The 26115-nt window shown below is 52.8% G+C and overlaps 1 protein-coding gene across 3 annotated transcripts; it reads left to right on the top strand.

Annotated features, from left to right (window-relative positions):
* The first annotated feature begins 1028 nt into the window (after nt 1-1028).
* ZBTB4 (zinc finger and BTB domain containing 4) lies at nt 1029-25118 on the top strand. Of its 3 annotated transcripts, none has more exons than XM_066631089.1 (3): nt 1029-1228; nt 11813-11895; nt 16837-25118. In XM_066631089.1, exon 3 carries the CDS (start codon nt 16852-16854, stop codon nt 20593-20595), a length of 3744 nt encoding a protein of 1247 aa, XP_066487186.1. In that variant the 5' UTR covers nt 1029-1228; nt 11813-11895; nt 16837-16851; the 3' UTR covers nt 20596-25118. The 3 variants fall into 3 exon arrangements, with proteins under 3 accessions (XP_066487186.1, XP_066487188.1, XP_066487187.1); XM_066631090.1 differs by lacking the exon at nt 1029-1228 and adding an exon at nt 9442-9531; XM_066631091.1 differs by lacking the exon at nt 11813-11895.
* The last annotated feature ends 997 nt before the right edge of the window (nt 25119-26115 follow it).

The following is a 26115-nucleotide window of genomic DNA, read 5'->3' as shown; positions in this document are numbered from 1 at the left end:
TCTAACAGCTGCAGCTCAGGCCCTGCCTTTGGTGGGTCTTCAGCTCCAAGGATTCCCCAGGTAGTGGGGTAGCCAGAGGGGGTGTAAAGCACTGAGTTTTGCAGGGAGCCTCACTGCAGTGTACAAGCACCCCCCCCCTTTGAAGCAGTTTTGAGTGGTGGGTGCAAAATGGAGGTGGGCTCCCTGCAAAACTTAGTGCTTTGCTTCCCTCCCAGCTATGCCACTGGAGTGCAGTGTTGCATTAGCTGGAAAGAGCTCCAATTGTGAGGTTGCACGTGGAGCTTGTGCAGGATGCTGTAGTTCCACTGAGCGTGTGCAGAGTGTCTTTCATCACCCCACTGTGGAGGGCCACAAGCAGTCTCCCTCTCCAGGCAGGCACCCTTTGGGTTTGGAGTGGATTTGGGACCAGCCCGCCCATCTGAGTGCCTTGAGGGGGCCAGCCACCTGAGGGTCACTTGGGGGGGGTGCAGTGGGTGCTGATGCCACTGCCTGGCACAGCCCCCTGGCAAGGCTGGCCCAATCCTATGCACGTCTACTCAGAAGGAAGTCCCACTGAGTTCTATGGGACTTGCTCCCAGGAGAGCGTGCAGCCTCACCCCCCAAACCTCTCCACACTTTCCTGGGCGCAAGTCCCATTGACGCTAACGGGACGTCCTTCTGAGTAGACAGGCATGGGGTGGGCTGCAAGGCTGGCCTGTGGCCGGCCCAGCCCTGTGCACAGAAGCAAGTCCCACTGAATTCTATGGGGCTTGCTCCCAGGAAAGCGTGCAGCCTCAGGCTGCAGCCCATCGCGCACTTTCCAGGGAGCAAGCCCGCTGAACGCAGCGGGACTTCCTTCTGAGCAGGCAGGCAGCACTCTGCACGCGCTCAGAGGCCCGCTGGGCTGCTGCCGGAGAGCGGGAGGGGGCGTGGCGCGGCGCGCGCAGGGAGCCGCCTGGACGCCCCGGGGGCGGGCCGGGCCGGGCCCGGGCAGGGGCGGCCGCGCGGGGTTGCGTGCCAGCTGAGCGCGGCGCTCGGAGCCTGCGAGCGATGATGTCAGAGGGGGAGGCAGCGGCGGCGGCGGCGAGGCTGGGCTGAGGAGCGGGCGGGCGGACGCCGGAGCGGAGCGGAGCGGAGCGGAGGAGCGGCGCCGCGCCGAGCAGCAACTGCGAGCATGAATGGCGGGGCGAGAAGGCTCCATCCTGGGCCGCCCCCGCCAGACGCCGCCCGCGCCGCCCCCGCCTCGCAGGTAGGAGCCCCGGGCATCGCGGCGCGCCCTGGCCCGTCGCGCCTGGCACCGCGGGGTGGGGGCCCCTCGCCGGCCAGCTGGTGCTCGTCCCCGGGAGCCCTGCTGCCTGGGGCCCGGCGGGATGCCAGCCGGGGGGCGTCGCTGGGAGGCGGCTGTGCAGGGTGGGCTGGGCGGGTCTGCTCCTGGAGCGCCCCTTCCAGGGCCCGGGCCGGGGGTCTCCTGCCTGGGCGACCCCTCTGGGGAGCCTTCCTGGAGTGGGGCTGGGGGCTCTGGACTGGGGCTTCTTCCCTGAGCAGGGCTTGGGGTGGGAGGGGCAGGGAGAGCCCTGAGGGTGACCTCACTCCAAGGCCCTCTTGGCCCTGCCGGCTCCATCCTCTTCCTCAGCGCTTTGGGCCTCCCAGAACCTGGCACTGCCTGCCTGCCAGGGTCACGTGGGGGGCTGGGAGGCAGGTGAGGCAGAGCCTCCCCTCCTGAGTCCTTCAAAAAGCACCCCCACCACTACCGTGGGAGGTGCTCAAGCCCACTCAACCCATGCGCAAGCTTTGAGTTGGGTTGAGTGTGCTTGAGCACCTCCCACGGCAGCGGTGGGGGTGCTTTTTGAAGGACTCCCGAGGGGAGGCTCTGCCTCAACTGCTGCCCACCACACCTTGGCTCTCTACTGACGCACCTTGGGACATAACCCACACAGCCTACTAAAGCCTCACTCAAGTCCTCCCTCACTCATCATGCCTTTACATGCCCCTCACCCTGTGTTTTCAACACATCATTCCTTATGACCCCCCAAAATGAGCCTTTGGTGGCATCAAAACGAGCCTTCGGCGGTCTTCCTCACAATCTGCTTTCCCCGGACCTCTCACATGCCTCAGACCCATCTTGCCACACAGCGTCTCCTTCCTCACAACCTCTCAGCAGTGCGCTCCTGCGTCTATATGTCGCAGTTCTCTTGCTAGTGCCCACATACACTTGCAAGAGCCACTCATTCTCACAGCCTCTGCTCATTTTCCTGGTCAAACCCTCACGGCTTTCAGCAACACAGCTCAGAGTTATCCTCCCACATCCCGACACACTTTTCCCACAGTTCCTTCTGTTAACTGTACCCCACATCTTGATGTCACATGCATGCATGCTCGCACACACCCACCCTTAGGAGTGTGCACACTTGTGGACTCACATCTACATATCTAGCATGGTCTCCTGTCCCATACAGGCACCTTCTGCCCAATCATCAGTCAGGTCTGAGACATTTTGGTTCCTGGAGAGGAATATTCAAGGGAAATTCCCACAAAACTCGTGAACATGGGTCCCAATCCAGCAGGGAAATTTTTCCTGTGGAAGCCCCATTGAAGCGGACAGGAGTATCTTTGTGCTGCTCATGTTCATTACATTGGTGTTTTTGCAGGAGAACCTCTCCCTGGATTGGGTTGGTTCTCCCACTTACGCTGCCCAGGCCCTTTAATTGCCACTTCCTTCATGCTGCCTTGTGCACATTTTCTGTATGCTGCTCCTGCTGCTGCCGCCTTGCTCCTGAGCCAAGGCTGGGAAAATATTTTGCATTTCTTCAGGCCAGCCTCAGCCTTCTTTGTGGTGAGCACTACACAGGGATGGAAACTATGTCCTGATTCCGAGGAGCCATTTTCAAGTCCTGTGGCACGTGAAATTTTCCAGCTTGGTCCTGCGCAATGTCTCCCCATATCTGTCGTGCCTGTCTGTACAACCCCACTATGCACATGGAACATGTGCGTATATGCTGCCCAAGAGGGCCCCCAGTCTTCTTAACTTTATGAATATTTTTTTACAAATCCCACCCGCTTCCTTGAACCTTTTGGCCCTTTTCAACCAAGCTTCCCCTACAGAGTCCAAACGTCCTTGATGTGCACACGCTTTGCTCTCGCATATCCGCTCTTGCTTTCGCACCCCTGCCCCACCCCACACAGAATGCACCCTGTAGTCACACATCCCTGCCCTCTTATAGACATGCATTTTGACATTCTCAGCCACATTTCTCTCACATCCCTTGTTCGCACTTCCTGCTATGCCCAAAGCACATTCAGATTCTTCTGCGCATACCTCCACCTCCACCAGCCTTTCTGTATATCTCATACCCTTCAAATGCCCCCACTGTTCCATGGCCTGTATGCCTCGCAGATGCCTTTCTCTGCCTGTTCACACCCATTAGGGCTGTTGCTAATCTCTTCACACACATGTGCTCATGCACACTCAAAGCCAGAGTTGGTTTTGAATTTGAGGCCAAGGGTTGCGCATATGAGATGCTGAGGGTGCATGTTTAGAAATGATTCGCTAGCAGCTACCTTGCAAATAGGGTTATAATTTGTGAGAACGCAGTTTTGAGCAGATATATGTACTTGGTGTCTTGCCGAGTGGCCTTATGTGTGCAGTGCTCTTTGAGGTGCACATGTTTATGAACAGTAGAGTATATATATTTTTGTGCAACAGTCCAGTCCAGTGTGCTATGCCCAAGCGCTTGACATTTTGAGCAAAGTAGCTTGATTTCTGGGGAATTTTGTGTGATCTTGGTTGTATATCTGTGCATGTGAGCTTCCACAGAAGTTTGTGAACAGGGTGGGGTGGGAACAAGGTCGGATCAGTAGCAGTGACATAACAGCATTACCCCTTGATGAGGCAATGCATACGCCAAGTGGTGGAGAAGATGGCAGCTGCGGTATCTGCAGCTCAGTCTTTCTTCTGACGTCACTTTTTAAGGTTCTCCGAAGCACACAATTGTGATGGGGAAAGACTTGCTTCCTCTCACTGTATGCACACTTTTCTATTATTATTATTATATTTAAAATGAACATATTTAATGCACTTTATGTTAGCTTTTAGGACTTTGCTGAAGTATGGGAAAATAGGTTTCTTCATTTGAGGGCACTTACCTTAAGATCAATATGTAGAGGGTGGATATACACTTCCCCCCCCCCGGATTATTCAGGGGAAGCTAACACCCCCTGCCCCTGCAGTCTAAGTGGCATCCATATCTAGTCTAGTCTGGAGTAAATACAGGCACAATATGGATAGTGCAATTTGTGTTAGAGGAAGGGTGCATGAAAGCCATGCATCCTAGGAGTGTAGATAATGCTCCCAGTGCTTTTGGTTTTGCATAAAAGAGTGTGCGTGTACACGTATATATTATAATCCCATTCTCTTCCATCCAGGGGCTTTTCCATACAGTGGCATAGCTAGAGGGGGTTTAAAGCACTGAGTTTTGCAGGGAGCCTCACAGTAGCATGCAAGTGCCCTTCCCCCTTTGGAGCCATTATGAATATTGGGAACAAAACGGAGGCGTGTTGTCAGCCACTTTTTTGGTCAAATATAAGTTCATTGAATTTGGCATCATGCAAGTCAGTAGCTGTTCACAGTGGGGTAAAAATCAACACGAGTCCAGTAGCCAATCCTTCTCACTGAAAATATTTGGAACTTTCAATTTAAGTTTAAAACACGCGTTTTCTTTTCAACTAGTAAATATTCTGTCTTAATAAGGCCCATACTCTGTATATTCTTTTATACTGTGCCTTCTATGCAGTGAATTCTCAATTCCAGAACTGTGGAATACCCTCCCCTTAGAACTGAGAACTGCTCCCTCGTTGCTAACGTTTCAGCATGGACTGAAGACCTTTTTATTTCAAAAAGCTTTTAATTGTTGACAGGCTGGCTGGCGTTCTTGCTTTTTATATGAAAATCCACGGGGTTTGTTTGTTTTTAGATTTTTTAATTATTGTAAGTTGTTTTTGATGTTGTATTTTTAAAGTGTTGTAAGCCGCCTTGTGTGCCCGTTGGGCAAAAAGGCAGGGTATAAATAATAATAATAATAATAATAATAATAATAAATTTCAGTCCTGGGATATGGTTGCATTAACTATAGATTAAGTAAGCCGGTGTGTAGTTGCGGTTTGAATGTGAGACTTTGACCTGGGGACCAGGGGTCAAACCCCCCTCTTGGCCCCAAAGCTTCCTAGGCAGTCTTGGGATAGTTGTGCTCTCTGAGCATTACCTCTGTATCAGCAGGGGGAATGCGCATTATACTGAGCTTCTTGGAGGAAGCAGGGCAAGAAGAAAGTGTGACTGAGACTACAACCTTCAGTCTGAAATCTGGCTTTCTGCCAGCCCTGTGTGTCGATCAGAATTTGTATATAGGAGCACAGGTTAGAAACGAGGTACAGTTAGAGAATACAGTACATCTTCTTAAGTTTTTGTTTGTTTTCTGCCATCAGAAGCTATTTGTTTTATAAGAATAAACTCCCAGTAGTGGACACTGTTGCACAAGCCCATGTTCACACAGAAACTTGCAAGAGGCTACTGATGCCCCTCTCATGGCAGGCTGGCAGCCCTTTTGTTTGGCTGCCAGGCTTGACTTAAGGCATATCCAGCGGACAGTGTGACTGGCTTGGTGTGTTTTCCCTGGAGATCTTCTAGCTCTCATGTTGGCTTCTCTCCCCCCCTTGTTGTTTTCTCCTGTCTCAGTAGAACTCAGCCTCATTTTTGCTGCTGCTGCTGCTGCAATGAGTCAGGCCTTCTTGCTGCGAACAGGAACAAGCTCTCTCAGACGGAAAAGGTCATTCTTCCATGGACAGCATCCCAGTTATACATCAAAGAGGCCTTTCTTGGCAGTGGGCAGTCCCGACACGCCCCCTCTGGTGCATGACCCTGCTCCATAATAATGATCACACCTTGAAATTGGATATTAAGATGACTGAGGGCCCAATCCTATCCAATTTTCCAGTGCCAGTGCAGCCGTGCCAGTGGGTCATGCACTGTGATGGAGAGGCAGTCACAGAGGCTTCCTCAAGGTATGGGAACATTTGTTCCCTTACCTTGTAGCTGCACCAGTGCTGGAAAGTTGGATAGGATTGGGCCCTCAGCGTGCAGATAAGATATACAGTGGCACATTTGAACTATCATTCTCACTTCTCCAGTGGAGCACATATTCAGGATTGCTGCAGAGGTTAACTACATGCAACTGTTTACTGTCCTTGTTACAATCTCAATGGTTAAAAATGGCAACTAGGTAGATTTCTTCTATGCCCCCCCCCAAGTGTGACCTTTGAAGAAAGTGAGAGACCTTAATAATAATAATTAATCTATATTAATAAGTATGAAACCAAGGATTGGTATGTATTCTAGAGATTAATGAAAAGAGTTCTAGAGATTAATGAAAAGAGTTCATTCCTAATTTATTTTAGGAATTTGCATCCTGCCTTTCCTTGGGAGTGGGAAGGGCAGTGGTGTAGATAGAGGGGTGCAAAGCACTAAGCAGAACAGGCATTCACTTCCATTTTGCTTTCCCCATCTGGAATGGCTCCAAAGGGGAGGGGGAGCCTTGCACATTGCGGCGAGAATCCCTGCAAAACTTAGTGCTTTGCATTCCCTTTAGCTACGTCACTGGGGAAGGGCATCCAGTTCCATATGAAGTGGAAGGACAGCACCACTGGACAGATGAATCCAGAGGGCAAGGATATTCAGTCCTGTGCTTGTGACATGAGAAGTAGGATTGCTGAGAATGTAATGCTCCACACCACTTGTTTGTGGGTACACTTGTATTCATGCAGCCCGAGGGCTTCATCATTCCTTTTAGGGCATCGTTCTCAAACTCTTTAGCACTGGAACCCTCTTTTTAGAATGACAATCTTTTGGGACCTATTGGGAGTGATGTCATGGCTGGAAGTGACATCATCAAGCATAAAAATTTTTAATACCCCCATATGACAAAATCTAATTAAATCAATGCAGTAAATGAAAAGTTTACAATAAGTATAAGTTTAAATGTTTATTTAAGACAAAGAAGAACGTTCCCAACTCTCCTGAGCAGTTGCTGATCAGTTTAAAAAATACATGCTGAAATGAGTGGGTACCCACCTGAAATTGGCTCGTGAGCTACCTGATGGGTCCTGACCCACCGTTTGAGAAACACTGTTCTAGAGAGTTTAAAGAGGCTTGGAGATTGCTAACGAGGGTTCTTTTCTAGTTTGGAGAAACCCATGTCTACAGAATAGTGTGCCTTTATTTCTTTGCACATTAATTGTACAAAGAAGTTCAGTGCTTGGTGGGGGTTTCATAGATGAGGGCAGAGCTTGTTTGGGGGCAGAGCTTTTGCCGGAAGAGGCATGGCCTTCCACTTCAGAGAGGCAGGAGTTCTGTGGGCCAGGTGGTGGTGCCAGCAATCTGCTGACTCATGCAACATCAGCCATCAGCTGCCCTGCACCCGCCACCCAATAATCCAGTACAGGCATATAGCATAAACCTGTATCTGTGTGGGAACTTCCAGTATGAGGTCATATTTCTGTATGTTGAGGAACTGTTTTTGTCTGGGCAGAGTAAATGATGTCTTTGTACAACCGTGTGTGTACTTCTGATTGCCGCGGTTCTTGTGAGCTCATGTGTATCATGCCGATGCGGGTTCCCGAGAGGCATGTTTGAACGAGTGAGGGGTTTTAGTGTGCTGTGCTGTGAGCTCAGATTTTGTATGCCACAAACATTTGCGTGTGTTGTATGGACCATATTTAATCAAGAGCTTCATTTCCGGCTGCTTGGAGAGGTTGTGCACATTTGGGGATGCTGGTGCAAATTGTTTGGGCTTGGTTTTCAGTTTGTGCTTCCTGTGGACATGGGTATGTGAAAGGCGTGTTGGTGTGTGAGTTTTTTACAGAGGGCGTGTTCACCGATTGAGTGGTCAGTGTGATTGTCACTTTAATGTTGCTGTGAAAGCAGGTGATGGGAAAGGAGCAGTATGACATCACAGATAACTTGGCCAATCACATTTCAGAGCTTTTTAGTCTCATAACTCACTGCCCTTCAATTGGTCCTGGGTGTGCAGGGTTGGAAGGGACTTGTCCTCTCCTTTAAAGGGCTAGCTGGGCCTGTGATTGGAGTGAAAGGGGAAACGTCCTTCTTTCCTGGCCTTGAGTTCAAGATCTTGTGTTCTTTTGGAGACAGCAACTGGCAGGCTACCAGGGGCAGGATCCTCCTGTTGCCGGTGAATGTGGTTGGCTGTTGCCGGAATGACTGCTGGATCTGGCCTTTGTGGTTTCCTTTACCGGTCGCCCTCTTGAGTTTTGGAAGAAAAGGGTTAAGGGTTAGGCGTTCCTATGGTGACTCCTGGTGTTGTTTTTGGGTTAATGATTTGTGAGTGCTTGGCCACTTCCTTTGGCTCTAAAGTGATTTTTCTTGTCTTGTGCTTGAAAGGAAAAATAATCGAGGTTATTTATTAGCTCCATCGTGACAGTGACTGAACTGTGCCTGATGCTGGTTCCCCAGTTATGCTGGGTCTTCCCTGCCAAGCAAGCCCCAGCTCCATTCAGCTGTGCCCTGTGCATGCCGCCTGACCCATTGCTTCCCGTTGCATTCCTCCCCCCATCTGTCTGCACTCACAGACATGCATGCTACACTAATGTTTAAACCTGTGTTGGGTGCTCCACTGAAATGCTGTTTGACTGCACGCCCCCGGCCCCTGCCTCCCAGGTGCTTCTGAACCTTTGACCCAAACTCTGCAGTCGCATCAAGCTTATTTCCAGGACTTCACATGTCAGATTGCGCCTGGTGGCTTCACCAACGTGGCTCCCAGCTCTTCACTTGGAGTGTTTTGGGTGTACTTGGTACATGGTGCTGCTCTTGCCTCTGAGTACATGTGAGGCATACTGGCCAGTTACGCCATGCTGTTGTGAGGTTCACACAGACAAGACATTTCGGATGATGCTTGTTGCCTTTCTGCTTTATCCAAACTACCAGCATCACAACTGACTGTACCTAACAAGCGCACAACATTTGTCTTTGGTTTCCTGTCGTGCATAGGAATTCTGCTCCCACCTCCATCTCCCCCAGTTGCTCAAGAGACCGTACAAATCTCTGTCCAAGACTGTGTGACTTTAATGGATCACATCCCTGTTTTCAGTTACACCCAACTGTAATAGTCATACACGCGAACACGCAAGGCGTGCATGCACGGCTCCAGTCTCTTTCTTTTTCTCTCACACACACAGTGGTTCACAACTCAGCGTGATCCTTGTGACCCGAGCCATTACATGGCCAGGGTTCTTCTACTGCCTGAATACATCGTGCAGTGACTTCTGGAGTCCGTGGCCTCTTTTTTTGTTGGCAGCTAGAAAGGTTCCTCTACTCCCCCCCCCCCCCGCATTCTTCTAGTGCTAAGCTTGGGAGGAGGATGCTAATGCAACACAGTCCTCAGCTCTGCTGAGATCACAGGCTCTCCGGAAATGGAAGGGGATTGGGTTCCCTTCTTCGTGCAAGCTCAGAACCTCAATGCTCTCGGCTGCTGGTGGGATATGTTTGGAGTACGTAAGGAGCTGTAGACTCTGTTGATTGAATGGGGGGGGGAGGAATGGGGTAGACATCGCTATAGACCGAGGAGGACTGCAAAACAGAACTTGTTGGCTCCTGAAAGGACTGGGAAGGGAGGTTCTCCCAGATGCTGCAGTGAAAGGCAAAATTGGGGCTGGTGCTTGAGCCAGAGCCTTCTGAATTCTTTACTCTGCAAGTGTAGCCTATGACAGACCTGAGAAATTGGGATCAGAAACTAGGATTTGTTGCTAGATTTTTTGGAGGGGAAGATAGGCAGGAGTTTATGTTCTGAAGCAAATGATAAGGTCAGTAAATGCACGACAATGAAAGTTGCCCGCCAGCAAGTCCCTGGGTGGGCATTTCCCCCTTGACTTAAAATTGTAAAACCCGGCTGGCTTCAGAGAGTTGCTTCGGGTGGTTAGTGGGGAGGAGTGAAATCTCTGAGCCTCCTAACCGGCCTGCAACCTTTGAGCAAACATCTCTGCAAGCAGCGTATGAAGGTCTGTAAAAATAGCAACTCGGCAAACGGCTGCCATCCTTTTTAAGAAGGCTTCTGGATTCTTCTGGGACTGAATGTACGCGCAGTGAGGAGCGGACTGTCCTCTTCCATTCTCTCCCCGTATCTGGCATTTAGTGTTGAGCGCACCCAAAGGTGTTTTGTGGGTATTTCCAATAATCCAAATTAGCAAAACTGGAACATCTTTTTTTCTGTCAGTATGCAGTGTTTGAAGGGGGGGGGGAATCACTATTTCTCTTGCGCAAACGCGGACAAAGTTTGTTTTTCATTACTTTGTGTGTATGAAATGGGTGTAACTTTTCTGTCAAAATGGCAGGCAGGCAGGCAGGCATCTCATTTCAGGAAAAGTCGTTGAAAGGAAACAATTCTTTCTACATTTGAAGAATGCCAAAGGAAGATTCAAGCGTTTTTTAAAAACGCATAGGGAGCTATTTTTCATTTTTATTGCTAGTCTAGAATTGTACAAAAAAGATAGCCCCTATGTCTTTGTTATATTTGACAGGGGAGAAATCAAGACTCTCAGCTTCTTCCCAGGCTGGATGGAGCATCACTTTCTTGCTTTCAAAACCCAAGTTTCCGGTCCTCATGAGCGAGGAAATTTGAATCCACACCTATGGTTAATGTTGGGGTAGTTCTCTTTTGAAGGTTGTTGTGGTACTGAGGGTTTGTACTCAGTCTCAGTGGTGTAGCTATAAAAACATAAGAAGAGCCCCACTGGATCAGGCAATAGATCTACCTAGTCCAGCTTCCTGTCTCTCACAGTGGCCCACCAAATGCCTCAGGGAGCTATGGGGGGGACGCAGTAAATACTGTAGGTGCACAGTGTGCCACGTAAGTGTCCCCTCCCACACACAGTCAGATTCCGAGCAGCGATGGCAACGCCCAGAATGGCTCTGACAAGAAGTGGGAGAAGCTGCTTACGTCGCACATTGCGGCACCTGCAGTACTTAGTGCATTGGTCTGCACTGACCCTCCTTGACAGCATATGGTCCTGTTTTTAACCCTCAGTACAGCGGCGTCTCATTTTTTCCAAATCTTGTGCCTGTCATTTGACTCCTATTTGCCCTGTCTGTAAAATCCCAAATTTGAGGAAAATGGCTCAACAGTGTTGGAATAAACAACACTGCATATTTTGCAGAACATGGGTTTTCTTGATGCAAAATGTAGCTAGTAGTTTACTAAGGATTCCCTGCTTACCACTCCTCCCAGAAGTCTTATCAGCCGGGACAGTAAAGCTTTCCTTGATCGACTGAGGACGTGTTCTCACTGGGATATGAGTATTCCGTAAATAGATGCGCATCTGCTTGTTGGTTTGGTTTTTCTATAAGTTCGTTGGTTTTGTGTATCGTGTGTATGTTTATGATTTTTTTTCTTGCATGTTGCCTTGAACTTCCTTTTGATTAGAAAGCTGGGACCAGTGTCGTAGCTAGAAGGGGTGGAAAACATTAAGTTTTGCAGGGAACCTCACTGCGGTGTGCAAGCAGCCCCTCCCTTTCAGAGCCAGGCAAACACCTCTGTTTTGCTCCCCTTGCCCAAATTGGATCCAAGGGGGAGGGGCCCCTTGCACACTGCGGGGAGGCTCCCTGCAAAACTTAGTGCTTTGCACCCCCTCTAGCTATGCCACTGGATGGAACTCCTCAAATGAATGAATGAATGGATCGACAAACTATAAGTTGGAGGGATGCGCGTGGGGGTGGTGGGCAGACAGTGATCAGTCAGGACTTGGGCATAATGCGCATCGCCTCTTTTTCCCCCAGAGGGTCCTGTCCAGGCGAATTTGGAGGCAAAAGCTTGAGGAGCAGCGACACAGACACCCAGTAGATGTGGTCAACTTGTCTAGGTAAGGCTACTTCCATCACCCCTCCTTTTCACGTGGTCCTGGGGACCTCCTTGGGCAGCCCCCTGTCTGTCTAGACCTTGGCACTGAGGTCTCTACTGCTTCCAGACCCACATTGTTTTTCCTGTTCTGGTTGCTATAGCAACAGGAGCTGTATCTAGGCCAGTCACTACCTCTTGCTTGTGTCTCTGCTGTAATGATGTTGGGATCTAGGCCAGCCACTACTTGCTTTGGTCCCCATAGCAACCACCATTGGATCTAGCTGTCTTTAGCCTTGCGTGTTTCCATGGCAGCATGGGCTGCTTGACTTAGCCGGGTTTCCTGCCAACCTCTTCTGGAGCTTTCTCCTTGATGTGTGGTCGTCTTCTAGAACTTTCTGTTTGCCTTGTTTTGTTTTGTTTGCTTGTTGGGGTTTTTAACAAGCTCTGCTCTGCCCTTCAAGGTGTGTCAGATCGCAGTCCTGTCCCTCCTTCTGGACGCCAAGTCTCCCCAGTGGGACTGTCTCGATAGAACAGTGTTGGCAAACCTTTTGGGCTCGGCGTGTCAAAAATGCCTAACTTGACTCTGCTGGCATGTCAGCCCCCCTTCCCCCAAATGAAAGAGAAACAATTCTTTACATATTCATTTATTTAAAAAAAAATACAGCCCAATCATGTGTGGTGCAATGTATCATTTAAAGAAATTTTAAGTAATTACAAAAATGAAATATAAGTAAAGCAAACACAGTTGTTGTCGGGGTTTGATGCATGCTGGCGTGTCACCCAAAATATTGTGACATGTCACTTTTGCCACACACGTCACAGGTCCGCCATCACTGGTCTAGAACTGCAGCACCTAGTTTGGAGATTTGCTGGGCTGTGTTTGGATTACTCATGGAGTCTGGGGGTTTTGAGTAGCTCTTGCCCTGTTCCCAGGCTGGCTTGTATCTAGATTTTGGCTGGCTCTGGGCCAAACTGGGGGGGGGGGTGGCCTTTGGCTACAGGAATAGGATAGAATGGCACTCATTCAGAGTGCTTGGACCCTGTAATTGCTGAGATGGCAGTTTTTGGACCAGGCCTTCTCCCATCAGAGAAGTCTGCTTGGCTGGGCTGACTGACCCCTCAGTGCCAGCTGCATTGGTAGCACCTAGTATGCCACAAGCAGGAGGGACCCAGTACAGAGCTGTTCATCTGGCTGCCAAGAACTTCTCAGCCTGAACTACCTTTCAGGGTGGTTGTGAGGATAAAGGGGTATGTGTGTGCTGGCCTTGTATACTACTTTGAACTGCTGGGATAAAATTACTAACAGTTGCCCTGCTGCCTCGGTATTCTTTCAGGGCTACTATTATTTATTACTTGTAGAGTGGCATTATTGCACGTGATATTTTGCAGGATGAAACAGGTAAAAGAGTCCCTTTCAATTCACAAACTAGACTAGACCATGGGGAGAACTATATACACTGTGCATGACCTGTAAGAGGGAGGGGCGTGCTGGCGAGCCCTGGCTTCTTTGGGGAACCCCCTAGCTCAGTGAAAGCAGACAAAAGGATCTGAGCCCACTTGCTTGCAAGTGTTCTTGATCCATTTCTGTAGCAATATCATAGGCTGTGGGGTGCCTCTGTGGCCATCTCGGCTAGATGGCCATCTAATCCCTACTAGCTCCTCAAATGAACTGATTGTTGCGGACTCGCTTCTTTCTGAAGGGCTGCTGCTAGTCCCATTTTATGGATGGGAAAGAGCTGAGGCACAGAGGACATGGAGAGAAAAGTTTTCCCACAGCCTGTTTTGAGATAACAAGAATAGCTAGCGTTTATCTGCAGTTTGTCAAATATTGAGGCTCTTGTCTACCACATCCTAAGCTTGCAAGGTGGCTGGAGAAGAGGACCTCTGAGCATAGGCAAACTGCAGCTCCCTCACCACTGATTAACCAGAAGACTGCACGCAACTAGATTGAAAGGGAAGGACTGGATTTATACGTTAGCTCTCCTTTTCTCGAAGCAATTTGGTGTAGAATACAGAGGAAGCGTTCCATATATCCTCACAACATCCCTGTGAGAGAGGCTAGACTTGTAGATCGTAACAGGCCTGTGGTTACCCACCACACTCAAAGTGGAGTGGAGTGTGGGCACAGGTCTTCCCAGTCCAGCTCTCAAAGCACCTAGTCTTTGGACAGGCTTTGGTACAAAGTGTCCTCTGAGTCTTTCAGGCTAGGGACAGGCCTTTTGTTGGCCCTCTCTCCTCCACTGGGCAGTGCACTCTCCAATTCCATGCTCAGGCCAACGAACTTTGGCTGGCCCAGGTGGGTTTCCTCTCCCAGCCTTGCATTCGCACAGGTCCATCTTTTGCGCTCCCTTCTCCCGACCGCCTGCCATCCTCGGCCTCCAGGACACACAAGCCACAGAAATTCATCCAGCTTGTTGTCGTGTTTATGCTCTGCTTTGTTGTCCAGTCCTCTCCCCTCTGCCCCATTCAGAGCTCAGGCCTGCTCACTACTGCCTTAGGGCCCAATCCTATCCAATTTTCTAGTGCCGGTGCAGCTGTGCCAATGGGGCATGCACTGCATCCTGTGGTGGGGCAGCAGTCACAGAAGCCCCCTTAAGGTATTGGTGCCCTTACCTTGGGGCTGCACCAGTGCTGGAAAATTGGATAGGATTGGGCCCTTAGACTGGAGCAAATGAAGAGGGCTACTTGATTTCCCAAAACTGAAACATACTCAGGTTGCCTCTTGCTCCCATTCAAAACATGACATTTCTTGCAGCCTGAAAAAAAAAGTTTCTTCTTGAGTCTTGTAGAGACTTCTGCTTGTTTTTGTTTTGGGATATGCACCTTCCTCTCCATTCAACAAGATTTACATCAGCTGGGCCTCTAGCAAACAGAGAGCAGATACAAGTGATCCACTGAATCTTGGGAAAGTGGGTAGTGCGTTAACGCCTTTTAAAAAATTTATTCAAATACGTTTGCTAAGCTTCAGGTCCTGAACGTGAGCCAGAACATGTGATGTAACATCATAAAAAGTGTCTCTGTGCTTTGCTAGAGCCGCAGCACAGCTGGCTCCTGCAGGTCAGGGCTGCAAAGTCAGAGGCAGGCTCGGATCCTGGGAAGCCACGGGAGTGGGAAGCTGGCAGTGGTGGCAGAGAGACAGACGAGTGGCAGCTTTGAGGGAGAAAACTGCAGGCACGAAACCAAGCAAAACAGAGGCCTGCCCCCCCTCTCCAGGGCCCATCCCAAGCTGGTTCCGGAAGAAGAGGGCTTGAGGGCTCTTAAGAAGTCTGCAGATGGGGAGGCAGAAATGTGGCGGGATCCCAGGCGGACCTAGGATCTCTCGGCACCCGTGGGTGAGGTGCCAGCTGCTCTTGCCGCCTCCTCAAGGGCCCTGAAACCACCTTTTGATAGGCTCTTGTTTCTCTCTGCGTTTATCCGCAGTGCCAGGCTCCATTTTGCCCTGACGGTCCCCCAAGCCTTAAATTTCTGCTCCCTGCCACATCACTGCTTCTGTCTCCTCCTCCCCCCATCCAGGCCTGTTTCCATAGAAACCCCCTTTCCATTTGGATACTCCCATCACAGCCAGGAAGGGGGGAGAGAGGGGGGGATAGTGTGTGTGTGTGTGTGTGTGTGTGTGTGTGTGTGTGTGTGTGTGAGTGATCCCCTCGAGGAATGGTTGCTGTCCTCGTATTACTTGCACACAGACACACACACCATGTGCACAAGCAGAAACATATTTGCACAATGCCCCCCATGACCTTTGGTTCTTGTGAGGCTGGTTATTTTGCAGTTAGGCCAAGGAAAGTAGAAAGAGACATGAGGGAATGATGGGCAGGAGAATGAGGAGCGAGTGGAGGGTGCCGGCGGGCCACCATTCAGCCTGCCTGCTCTCTTGCCTTGGGGGTGGGGGTGCCTTCTTGGAGGGCCAGGCAGGGTGCCAGCTGTTGGCATTGGGAACTACTGGCCTGGGAACAAGTCCCGTGCCTGGGGCAATGGAGTAAGCGGCTTGAGCCAGCAGCAACAGCAGTGGTGTCTGCACAGAGCCAGAGTGGGCCGGGCGAGTGTGGCAGCTGCTAATCCGAGCTGGCACCAGCCTTCGCTTCCTTCAGCCATTTTAGGCTGCCAGCTTGGGGGGGGGGGTGGAATCCTTGAGCAAAATGGCTTCCAAAGGGAGCAGGGGTGGGGGAGGAAGTGTGGAAGGTGAGAGGAGGAAAGCCAGCTCTTGTGGGAAGGAGGGAAACCCAGCCCTGCTCTGGGGTGCAGGACACCGAGGGTTCAGCCACTCGGCCCAATGCTGGCCTAACAGCCGCTTGAGCTTTATGGCTGCTGCTGACTGTGAGTCACGCTGACGACAGCAGCCTGGTGACCTTGGTGGCCTCACAGAGGCCGAGACGGGGCTCCTGCTTCCCGCCAGACTTTGCCTACAGAGGGTTCTTGCTCACTGCCACACGGCTGCCTTCCTGGCAGACCCCCAGCTTTGGAGACTCCTCTTGCTGGGAAGCCTGAGTGTCCTGGCTGCCACCCTCCCTCCGTCAGCCCAGCAGGCCACAGGCCTTTCTCTCTCTTGAGCCTCAGTCCACCCACCAGCCTACTCTGCCAAGCCAGGAGCTTGTGCCTCCCCTTCCTCAGAGGACTCCACTTCTACGGCAGCCATCCCTGCCTCAGCCATACCAGGAAACTGTCCTTCAGAGCCACTGTCGGCACAAGTCCTCCTCCCTACTCAGGGAATCCAGGAGACCTGGTTTCTTGTCTTTCGCTGCTGTCCCACCCTGCAGGCCAAACTCTCATCCTGTGTGGAAAACTCCGTTCCTTCCCTGGGCCCCAAGGCCATAGTCCCACACTCCACTACCCCCAAACTCGGTAGGACCCAGGAGCACTGCTCCCCACCCCACACACAGAATGTGTAAGCCCCCAAAGTTGCCCTCTTGTAGTAGAGGAGGTGTCCTGAATCTCTCTCTCTCTTTCTCTCTCTCTTTTTCTGCAGATCTGAGGCAGCACCATGGCTCCGGTTGTGGAGGTCACGGATGCTGGCCACTCCAGCTCCCTCCTGGTCCAGCTGAACGAACAGCGCCTGCGTGGTCAGTTCTGCGACATCACTCTCATTGCCGAAGACACAAAGTTCAAGGCCCACAAGAACGTGCTGGCAGCCTCCAGCCCTTACTTCAAGGAAGTGCTTTCGGAGGAGTCGGCGTGTCGCCAGTCGGGCCAGATCCTAGAGCTCCCGGGCATCCAAGCCGAAGTCTTCTCAGACATCCTCAACTTCATCTACAATTCCCGCCTCTCCGTGCCCAGCCCGGCAGCCGCCAAGGAAATTGGAGCGGCTGGTCGGCGTTTGGGCATCTCTTCCTTGGAGAGCCTGGGTGAACCCTCTGCTGCTACCAAGATGGACCACTCCAGCAATGTCTCCCCCAGGCCTTGCGGCTCACCAATTGACCTCACCTGTCCTTCCCGCTCAGCAGAGCCTTCCAGCCCTCTCTGCTTCCAGGATTTGGCCAAGGCCTCCAGCCCCGGGAGGGACAGCTGCCCAGACATGGAGACGGAGACTGCCAAGATCCTCTACAACCTCAGCTCAGTGGCTGCAGTGCCGCCGCCGCCAGCATCCTCTGACCTGGCCTTCCTGCTGAAAGGAAGTGTCGGCTGGGATCAAGACAGCCCTTCCGAGAAGCCCTCTGCCGCCTCCACCCCCAGTGCTGAAGTGGCCCCAGCGCCATCCTCACCAAGCGCTTCCTACCCAGCCAGCAGCACCTTCTGTTGCGGGACCTGCGGCCGCTCCTTCACCACCTCGTCCGCGCTCAGCCTGCACATGAAGCTCCACCGGACACGGCGCTCTTTGTCCTGCCGACACTGTGGGAAGAGTTTCATCCACACCAAGCGGCTGCAGGCGCACGAGGTCTTATGCAAAGACGTGGAGAAGCCGAAAGAGGGCACCGCTGTGGGTGAGGCGCTGCTGAGCCCGGATCCCCCTTCCAAGCCAACCGCCACGCCCACAACCTCTTCCAAGAAGAGTGTGCTCTTCCGCCACCGCGGCTTGCCGCGCTTGGACTATATCTCTGACCAAGACCACTTCGTGAAGGTGGTGGACGGGCACATCATCTACTTCTGCACAGTCTGCGAGAGATCCTACATGACACTCTCGAGCCTCAAGCGCCACTCCAACGTCCACTCGTGGCGGCGCAAGTATCCGTGCCGCTACTGTGACAAAGTCTTTGCCTTGGCCGAGTACCGCACCAAGCACGAGGTCTGGCACACGGGGGAGAGGCGCTACCAGTGCATCTTCTGCTGGGAGACCTTTGTGACTTACTACAACCTGAAGACCCACCAGAAAGCCTTCCACGGGATCAATCCTGGTCTCATCTCTTCGGAGAAGACCCCCAACGGAGGCTACAAGCCAAAACTCAACGCTCTGAAACTCTACCGGCTCTTGCCCATGCGTTCCCAGAAGAGGCCCTACAAGACCTACAGCCAAGGCCTGGGGCCTGACAACCTCCTGCTCCCGACTCAGCCGCTGCCGATCGCACTCGGCGACGGCGACTCCTTGGATGCAAATCTGGTGTCTTCTTTGGGCGCCGGTGACGTCACTTCCGTCTTCACCACCACCAGTGGCTCCGTGGAGTTGCCAGAAGCTGAGCGCTTTCAGCGGCAAGACCCCGTGGGAGCCCCAGAGATGCCCACGCCCCCAGCTGCAGGCGAGAAGGCTCAGCAGGAGACGCGGCCAAGGCCTCTGGGCTCGGAGGCACCCACAGTCATTGCCTACGGACGCCCGGCCTCCTCGGTGATTGTCCACAGCACTTCCGTGATGCCACAGGGTCCCTCGGTGATCACCTACAACAGCAAGTCTTCGGACCCGCCGTCAGAAGCAGGACCTCTGCCCCCTCCTGCGCTGCAGCCACCTCCTCCCTCCACGGCTGTGACCAGGCCGCTCAAGAAGCAGGTTTTGAAAGAATACATCCAGGCGCAGAAGGCGGCTGAGCAGGCCTCGGAGGAGAACGGGGGCGAGAGCGGGCCCAGGGTCAGGGCACCGCGGGCCGGGCGGACCATGACATATATGGCCAAGCCAGCCTGCACAGGAGCAGCCTCAGAAAGCCGCGCCGCGCCGCTGTGCCAGATCACGGTGCGCATTGGCGAGGAAGCGATTGTCAAGCGACGCATCTCCGAAACAGACCTCATGTTGGACAAGGGGGGCCGTGTGGGGGGCAAGCGCTGCTTTGATTTTGGCAGGGACCAGAATGGGGAAAGGCAGCCGCTGCCGTTGCCAGCACCCCACGGCAAGCACGCGGACCGGATTTATGCTAATGAGAGTGGGGAGGAGGAGAGCGACCGCGGGGATGCCGAAGACCAGCTCTGGCGGCCGTACTACAGCTACAAGCCCAAACGGAAGGTGTGTGGCGGCAGCAGTGCTGGCGCCACAGTGCCCAAGGTGAAGAAGTCTCGGTGGCGGCGCAAACTGCGCTCCTTGCGTTGGGTGAAACGGGCAGGAAAAGCCGAGGAGGAGGAGGAGGAGGAGGTGGTCAGTGTAGGGACCAGTGAGCCAGTGTGTGCCGAGGTCTCTGCGGGTCTTGGGGGTGCCTCTGAAAGCGAGGGGACAGACCTGCCTCTCAGAGCGGGCGGTGGGAGCGTGCGGGGCTCGGAATGGAAGCATGAGTGCGGCACCTGCGGGAAGCTCTTCTCTGCTCTCAAGAAGCTGCGGAAGCACGAGCGGGTGCACGGCCGCCTTGGCAGGGATGACCAGGCCCCGGCACCTCTGCCAGCCACAGCCCACCGGGTCGGCCGCAAGCCACTGGTCAAGTTTACCTGCACGCACTGCTCCAAGGTCTGCAAGACGGCAGCAGCGCTGAGCCGCCACATGAAACGGCATGAAGGGGAACAGCCGGAGAAGGCCCCGTTGCAAGCCCTCACCACGGTCATTGCCTACTCCAAGAAGGTCCCTGATGGGCCTCCAGCAGCCCCGTCGCCAGTGGTCAAGGAGGAGACCACGCAGGAGATGCAGGTGTCATCGTCGAGCGGGGAGGCCCCTGTGAGCCAGCAGGAAGCGCCCGAAGAGGGCCCCGTGGCCATAGAAGTCCTGCCCCACGAGGGCCACCCTCAAGCCCTGGTGCCAGCAGAGGAGCATCCACCACCACTGGGGGAAAACAAGCCCCTCTTTCCCGAGGAGCTGGCTGCCCCACCACCCCCACTGGAGGCTGCCATCAGCTTGGCCGAGATGCCGCCAAGTTTGCCCCATTCCCTGCAAGATCCGGTCATCTCACACACTGGCCTTGTCCACAAGCCGCTCTTGGTGCCTCAGGTGGCGGAAGAGGACCGGTACCCAGTCCAAGAGTATCCCTTGCCACTGTTGGTGCCAGGCAGCTGTCGGACCAGGAAGGACCTGGAGGACAAGCCTTCTTTCCTTGCCTACCCCAGTGCGATCCAGTTCAATGCAGTGGGCAAAGCGGGCAGCAGTGACGGGGATGGCAAGGTGAATTTCTACCCCGACCCGTACCCCTTGATGTACGGCCACCAGCTGCTGGCCACCTACCCCTACAACTTCACTCTGCCGGTGGCTTTGAACATGGTTGTCCCAGACGACAAGGGTCAGCCGCTCCCCTTCCTGCCCAGCGTCTTCGGCTACTCGATGAATCCATGCCGGAGCGAGGTGCATGACGGAGCTGCCGGATCCAATGGGGGCGTGCCGATGGGGGGCAGCGCAGAGGGCAGAGGGGAATCGGCAGCCGCCGAGAGGATGAAGAAAGGAAGCCTCCTCTGAGGGACGAGGGGAGGTTGACGCGTGCCCGGGGAGGTGTTGGGGAGGAGCAACACAAGGAGTCTTCCTCCTCCTGTCTGTCCTGCGAAGGGGTGCGTAGTGCCTCAGAAGTGCACTCGGGCTGCGACTCCGGAGGTGAGCAGGACGGAGTCATCTGCCCAAGGCACCCCCTGCCCCGCTTCACACCTGCGGCGGGCTGAGGGGGCACATCGTAGGTAAAATGTCAAAAGTAGCAAAACTAGGTACAGGGTAATCCCTCTTTCCTCTCCTCCCCCCTGGCTTCCAAGCCCCCCCCCCCAGGAGTCTCACTTAGTAGGCACTCTTCAGTTTGCACAACCAGCCCCTCTCTGCCCACTCCCCCAGCATGCATGGCGATTCCCTTGCCGTCTGTCTGTCCGTCCGTCTCCCAGCACTGGGGGCTGTCCTGCCACAGCAGCAGCACTGGTTGTGGGTGGAGCTCTCCACGCCCCCCCTGCTGGCTGGTACTCTGGTGTTTCTCTGATATCCCCGCGCTATCTGCCTGCCTGCCTGGCTCCCCCTGGGTTGCTTGTTCTGCCTGGGGGCAGTGGTCTTACCCAGACCTGCCTCTCCTTGCCAGCCCAGCCTCCCTGTTTTGTGTTCTGTCCCAGGACCTGCCTCCCCCCTGCCCGCTCTCCAGTCCCAAGACCAGGCCTCTTCTTTGCGCTGTAGCTGCATGCGGGGGGGGGGGGGTTGCTTTTTGTTTTGCAGCTTGAAGGGATGAATCACATTTTCCTCTTGGCTGGAGGAAGGCATGGAGGCGGGGTGGGCCGCTGCTGCTGCTGTATGGGGCAGGGCGTCCTGGAGAGCTGGTGCAGAATGGAGGGAGGGGACCTAACTCCTCTGGTTCAGGGAACTTCCTTCGCCCACCAGGCCTAAGGCTTGGGTGGCAGGCAGAAACCGCTTTCCCTTTGCGGGTGGTAGTGGGGGGGGGCAGGGAGATGCTGGTTGTCACCTTCTCTGCATGCCCAGTGTGGGGAGCAGCTGTCTCGGCTGGGGGTGGGGGGATGATCAGACCGGATGCCACTGTGTACTGTGATTGTGATTTTCACAAGGCTCAGCCTCTGCCCCATTTTGCAATACTCCTACCCAGAGCTCTGCTGCATTTCCCGGGGCTCTCCTCGCACCCCCACGTACTAAAATCTTTCCCCCTACAAAGGAGCAAAGATCAGCAATAGTGGTAGTGAAATGTTTAATTGCATTTAGCAGCCAGAAACTCCTGTTCCGTCTTTGGTTTTCAATCGCTCAGTCTTTAAGCTGTCTACATCCAAAAAAGAGAGGGAAGGGAGGGGAAGAGAAAAGCAGTTTGGTGTGTCTTAAAAGTGGAGGAGAGGGCCCAGTGGTGCCACTTGTCATGTGAATGAGCATTCTGGCCAAGGAGAGTGAGGGTGTGTTATTTACATTACAAATGTAATTTTGCATTACAAAACCTATTGAAGCAAGCCCTATTTTAAGCCTCAAATATGAAAAATACTTAAGTGGTCTGTAGATTTTAACCTCAGAGTTCAAAAGTTTTAAATTAAGGGTAAGTTCCTCCCTCTCTAGGAAATATTCACTACAGTATAGGCAATCAAAATGTTGCTAGTTCTTTTTCCCCTTTCTCTCCTTTTCTTGCTACAAACCCCAAAACATGAGTATTGTATATTTTTTTAAGATTGGTGAGGACTTGATTCCCAACCCTGCATTCCAGAATTCTGCACAGTTGGGGTGGGGTGGGGGGGGAGTAAAAGATTGTTTATAACAGGGGGAAAAATTGCAATTTTTTCACTAAAAGCCAAAGGGTTAGAATAGTGAATTGATTTCTAGGCCTTGAGGTAACGGGTTCTTCCTGGTCTCTTGCTGAAGAATTTGCAAATGTCATTATATGACCACTTTTCAGAAAAGAAAAAAAAAAAAGGACCAAAACAGTGAACATTTTATAAACTGGTCGATTTCTCAGGGGAGAGAAAAACAGGTGTGTTTTGGGGAAACTGTGTGAACTTTCAAAGCAAATGGGAATATTTTGGAAAATGGTGTATTGGAGTCAGACGGCAGTGTAGCTGGGCTGACTGGGGGTGATGTAATGATGCCGGACATCACCCTGCGTCATTGTGTCCCCTTCCACCAGCATCAGGAATGGCTCAGATTTGGAGCCAAAGCGACACGGGCAGGCAGAACGTCCCATCTTCACTCTACTCGCTGCCCCAAGCGTGTAGGGGCCATGTGCAGCAAAGTGCGTGGCAAACCCGTGGAATGCCACAAGTAGTGCGCCCGCCCCCATTCACTGAACTTGCTATAATAGTGGAGTCAGGGATTTAAAAAGCGGGGTAATCCAAACTTTTTTTTACAAAAGATTTAGGAAATAATGGAAGGATTAATTAATTTAAGGGGGAAATGTTGAGAGATCCCAAACGTTTTTAGTAAGCAAAACACTGTGGAACATTCCACCTCTGGTGTCCTCCTGCGGTCCCCACTTCCTTCAGCAGGGTTATTCCGAGACCTTCTGGCAGGAGCCTTGATGCAGCGGAGGCTCCCAGCGGCAACTGGGACCCCGTCTTTGCCCCATGACTTTGTTCCACTTGGCCCTTCCCAACAACAGTCTTTCTGCACCCAGAACCTCCTTCTTAAAACTGGCAATGAAAGGATTGCTGTGGGGGTTGCCTGGGGAACCCCCACCCCACTTAGCAGCCAGGCTTCCCTGTATTCTTAAGGGGTTATCAGTTACCCCTCAAGATCTCCCAAATCTTGTGGTTGTGGTTGGCAACTCAAAGCCTCTTGGGCCTCCCTGGGCTGCAGTACGCTAGAGCTTCCATGACTGTGGAATAAGGGTGGCAGGGGTGGGTGAGGGTATTTTGAACCTGTTAGGCACCCCTGTTCTAGTCCACCTTTTTCTTGGGGTGCTGTGACAGGTGCTGTCTTTTGGGAAACACTGGAAGGCGCTGGGAGGGCTGAGCAGCCAGAAAGTGTGTGTGTGGGGAGGTAGTATGGGGTTGTCAAGGGGCACTGATGTGCTGCTGTGAGCTTTGCTGTTGAATAAAGGGCTTCCGTTGGGGGGGATGGCTCTTGAAACGGAGGGGGGAGTAGCAGATGGCTGACTGCACCTTGGCACAAGTGCTTGTGCACTGTGCAAGAATGCGCAGCAGTGCAAGCCTCTGCTTCCGGCTTCTGCTGCCACCCAGATGGATGCAGTGCTTCCCTCCCCATTTGCTGCAGTGTCTGGGTTGCAGGTGGACGTCTCTGCCACGGTTTTTGCACATTGCCAAGGAGATGCAGGTGACTCTCCTGCACGCAAACACTCTGCCCGTTTTGCTGCAGCCTTGCAGCAAATACAGTGGAAGGTTTGCCCCTCCCCCCTCTTTTTTCCCTAATGCCAGCAGTGTTCATGCCTGACCCCTCCCAGGTGTTTTTGTTGCAGTGATGCTTGCAGTGCAGTCTCATTTCCTCCCGCCATGCACTTTCTTGCTGCAGTCATGCATTCCATGGAGCGGGCCCTGCACCCAGGTGCTGCTGCTGCAGGACTGGGATTTGCAGCCGCAGAGTGCTGGGGCACCAGGGCTGCAATGCACATTATCTCCCCCCCCTCCCGTTTCTCCACCAGTAACCAGGCACTGCTGAGGGGCTGCGTGGCTCTCCCCCCATCTCTCTAGTGCAGGCATCATTCAGGGCAGGCCTCCTGGAGTGCACTAGGAAAAGGGGCAGGCCCCTTTGGCTGGGACCAGCCCCCCTTCCCACTGGGCTGGGGAATGCAGTTTGCAAAATGCGGCCTGGAGCAGCCCCTTCTCTGACTGAGAGCAGAGTGCAGGTCTCAGTCTGGGGGGGCACTGATGGAGGGGCTGGCCCCGCAAGGTGTGCTGCAGCCAGGGACTTCCGGCCCCTTCCTTGGCGCAACCGCTGCCATTTCGCCCTGCATCTCTGGAGAGATGTTCCAGGACTGGGAGAGGAACCCTTGGGGGGGGGGGCTTGCAGGGAACAGGTTTGGTGACCATGTGACAAGGAGAGGGAGTGCACCAAAGGTATTCGGGGGTGGGGCCCCGCCACCCCTCCAGCAGGGGGAGGGCTTGGGGCGCCCCCAGGGTGGGAAGGGGAAGGGGAGGGCAAGGGAGGGGCAGAAGGGCGGTCACTGACATGTACATAGCTGTCCGTCTCTCCGATCTTTTGCACTTTGTCACTGGGGGGGCTCTCGGTGATTGTTGAGCATTTGCTACTGAATGTAACTTGTCTTTATTATTATTATTATTTTTTTCTAGAAGCACCCTCTAGCTAGTTTTATGGCACTTTAGAGATTTACTGAAACTGTTTAAGGAGGAAAAAAAGGTAAACAATACCAAGAGTTTAAAAAAAATAGAAAAAAACTACGAAAATGTTAAATAATGATGAGGTTAATTCATAATTTCTGCCGCTTTTTCCCGGTCTCTGTTCCAAGTGTGACAGTGTGAAGAGTCTGTTAGACCAATACCGTATTTATCTTTCTGCATCTTTGTGTGTAACTCAAATAACTTCTTCAGAATAAAAGACAATTGTACGCTCAATTAATGCAAAACCATTAATGTGTATCCCCCTTCCCTTCCCACTGCAGTGACAAGTATAGGTATAGGTATTGGCAACCTTCAGTCTCGAAAGACTCTGGTATCGCGCTCTGAAAGGTGGTTCTGGCACAGCGTCTAGTGTGGCTGAAAAGGCCAATCCGGGAGTGACAATCCCTTCCACACCGGGAGCAAGTGCAGTCTGTCCCTGGCCTGTCTCCCTGGCTATGGGCCTTCCTTCTTTGCCTCTTAGCCTCAGACTGTTGGCAAAGTGTCTCTTCAAACTGGGAAAGGCCATGCTGCACAGCCTGCCTCCAAGCAGGCCGCTCAGAGGCCAGGGTTTCCTACCTGTTGAGGTCCACTCCTAAGGCCTTCAGATCCCTCTTGCAGATGTCCTTGACAAGTGACAAGTGACAAGTAGGAAGTGACCAATGAACCTGAGTGGGCTGCTGTTCTGTCTCCCTCCTTTTTTCCTGTTCTAGGTGAGAACTTCTAGAGAAGTGCAGTTTAAATCTGGACCACAGATTAAATCTGGTTTCAAAGTGGTTAGCAGTCATGGCACCTTAGCGCTGAGGAATTTTGGGAGCTGTATTTTTTTGGAGTAAGCTGCAGGTTGGTGACCACACCTCAGAGTCACTCCTACGGTTGGTTTGTGAAAACCCAAATTGGTTTCAACTTGGTCCAAATTCTGCAGGGAAAGGTCTACCGTGGCGGGGGGGGGGGGGTAGCTTGGCTTAGCCAAGCAGGGTAAGTATGGTAGGCATTGCCACATGCCATGTAAGTGACCCCTCCCCCTTGGCAACAAACACAGTTGCCCTCACTGCCCTGAATGGCTCCAGTTGCGAGTGGGAGAGACTGCTTACGTTGCGTGTGCAGTGCATGCAGTACTTACTGCACTCTCCCCTCTGGCTACAAGACCGGGGGTGGTGGTGGTGGCAGAGACTGCAGCTTGATGGGGGAGCAGCAGAACACACATTTTGAAAAATAACAAGACACTTGTGAC

This window comes from Tiliqua scincoides, chromosome 5 (assembly GCF_035046505.1).
Source record: "Tiliqua scincoides isolate rTilSci1 chromosome 5, rTilSci1.hap2, whole genome shotgun sequence".
Taxonomy (NCBI): Eukaryota; Metazoa; Chordata; class Lepidosauria; order Squamata; family Scincidae; genus Tiliqua; species Tiliqua scincoides.
This window is presented reverse-complemented; position numbering and strand designations above follow the sequence as displayed.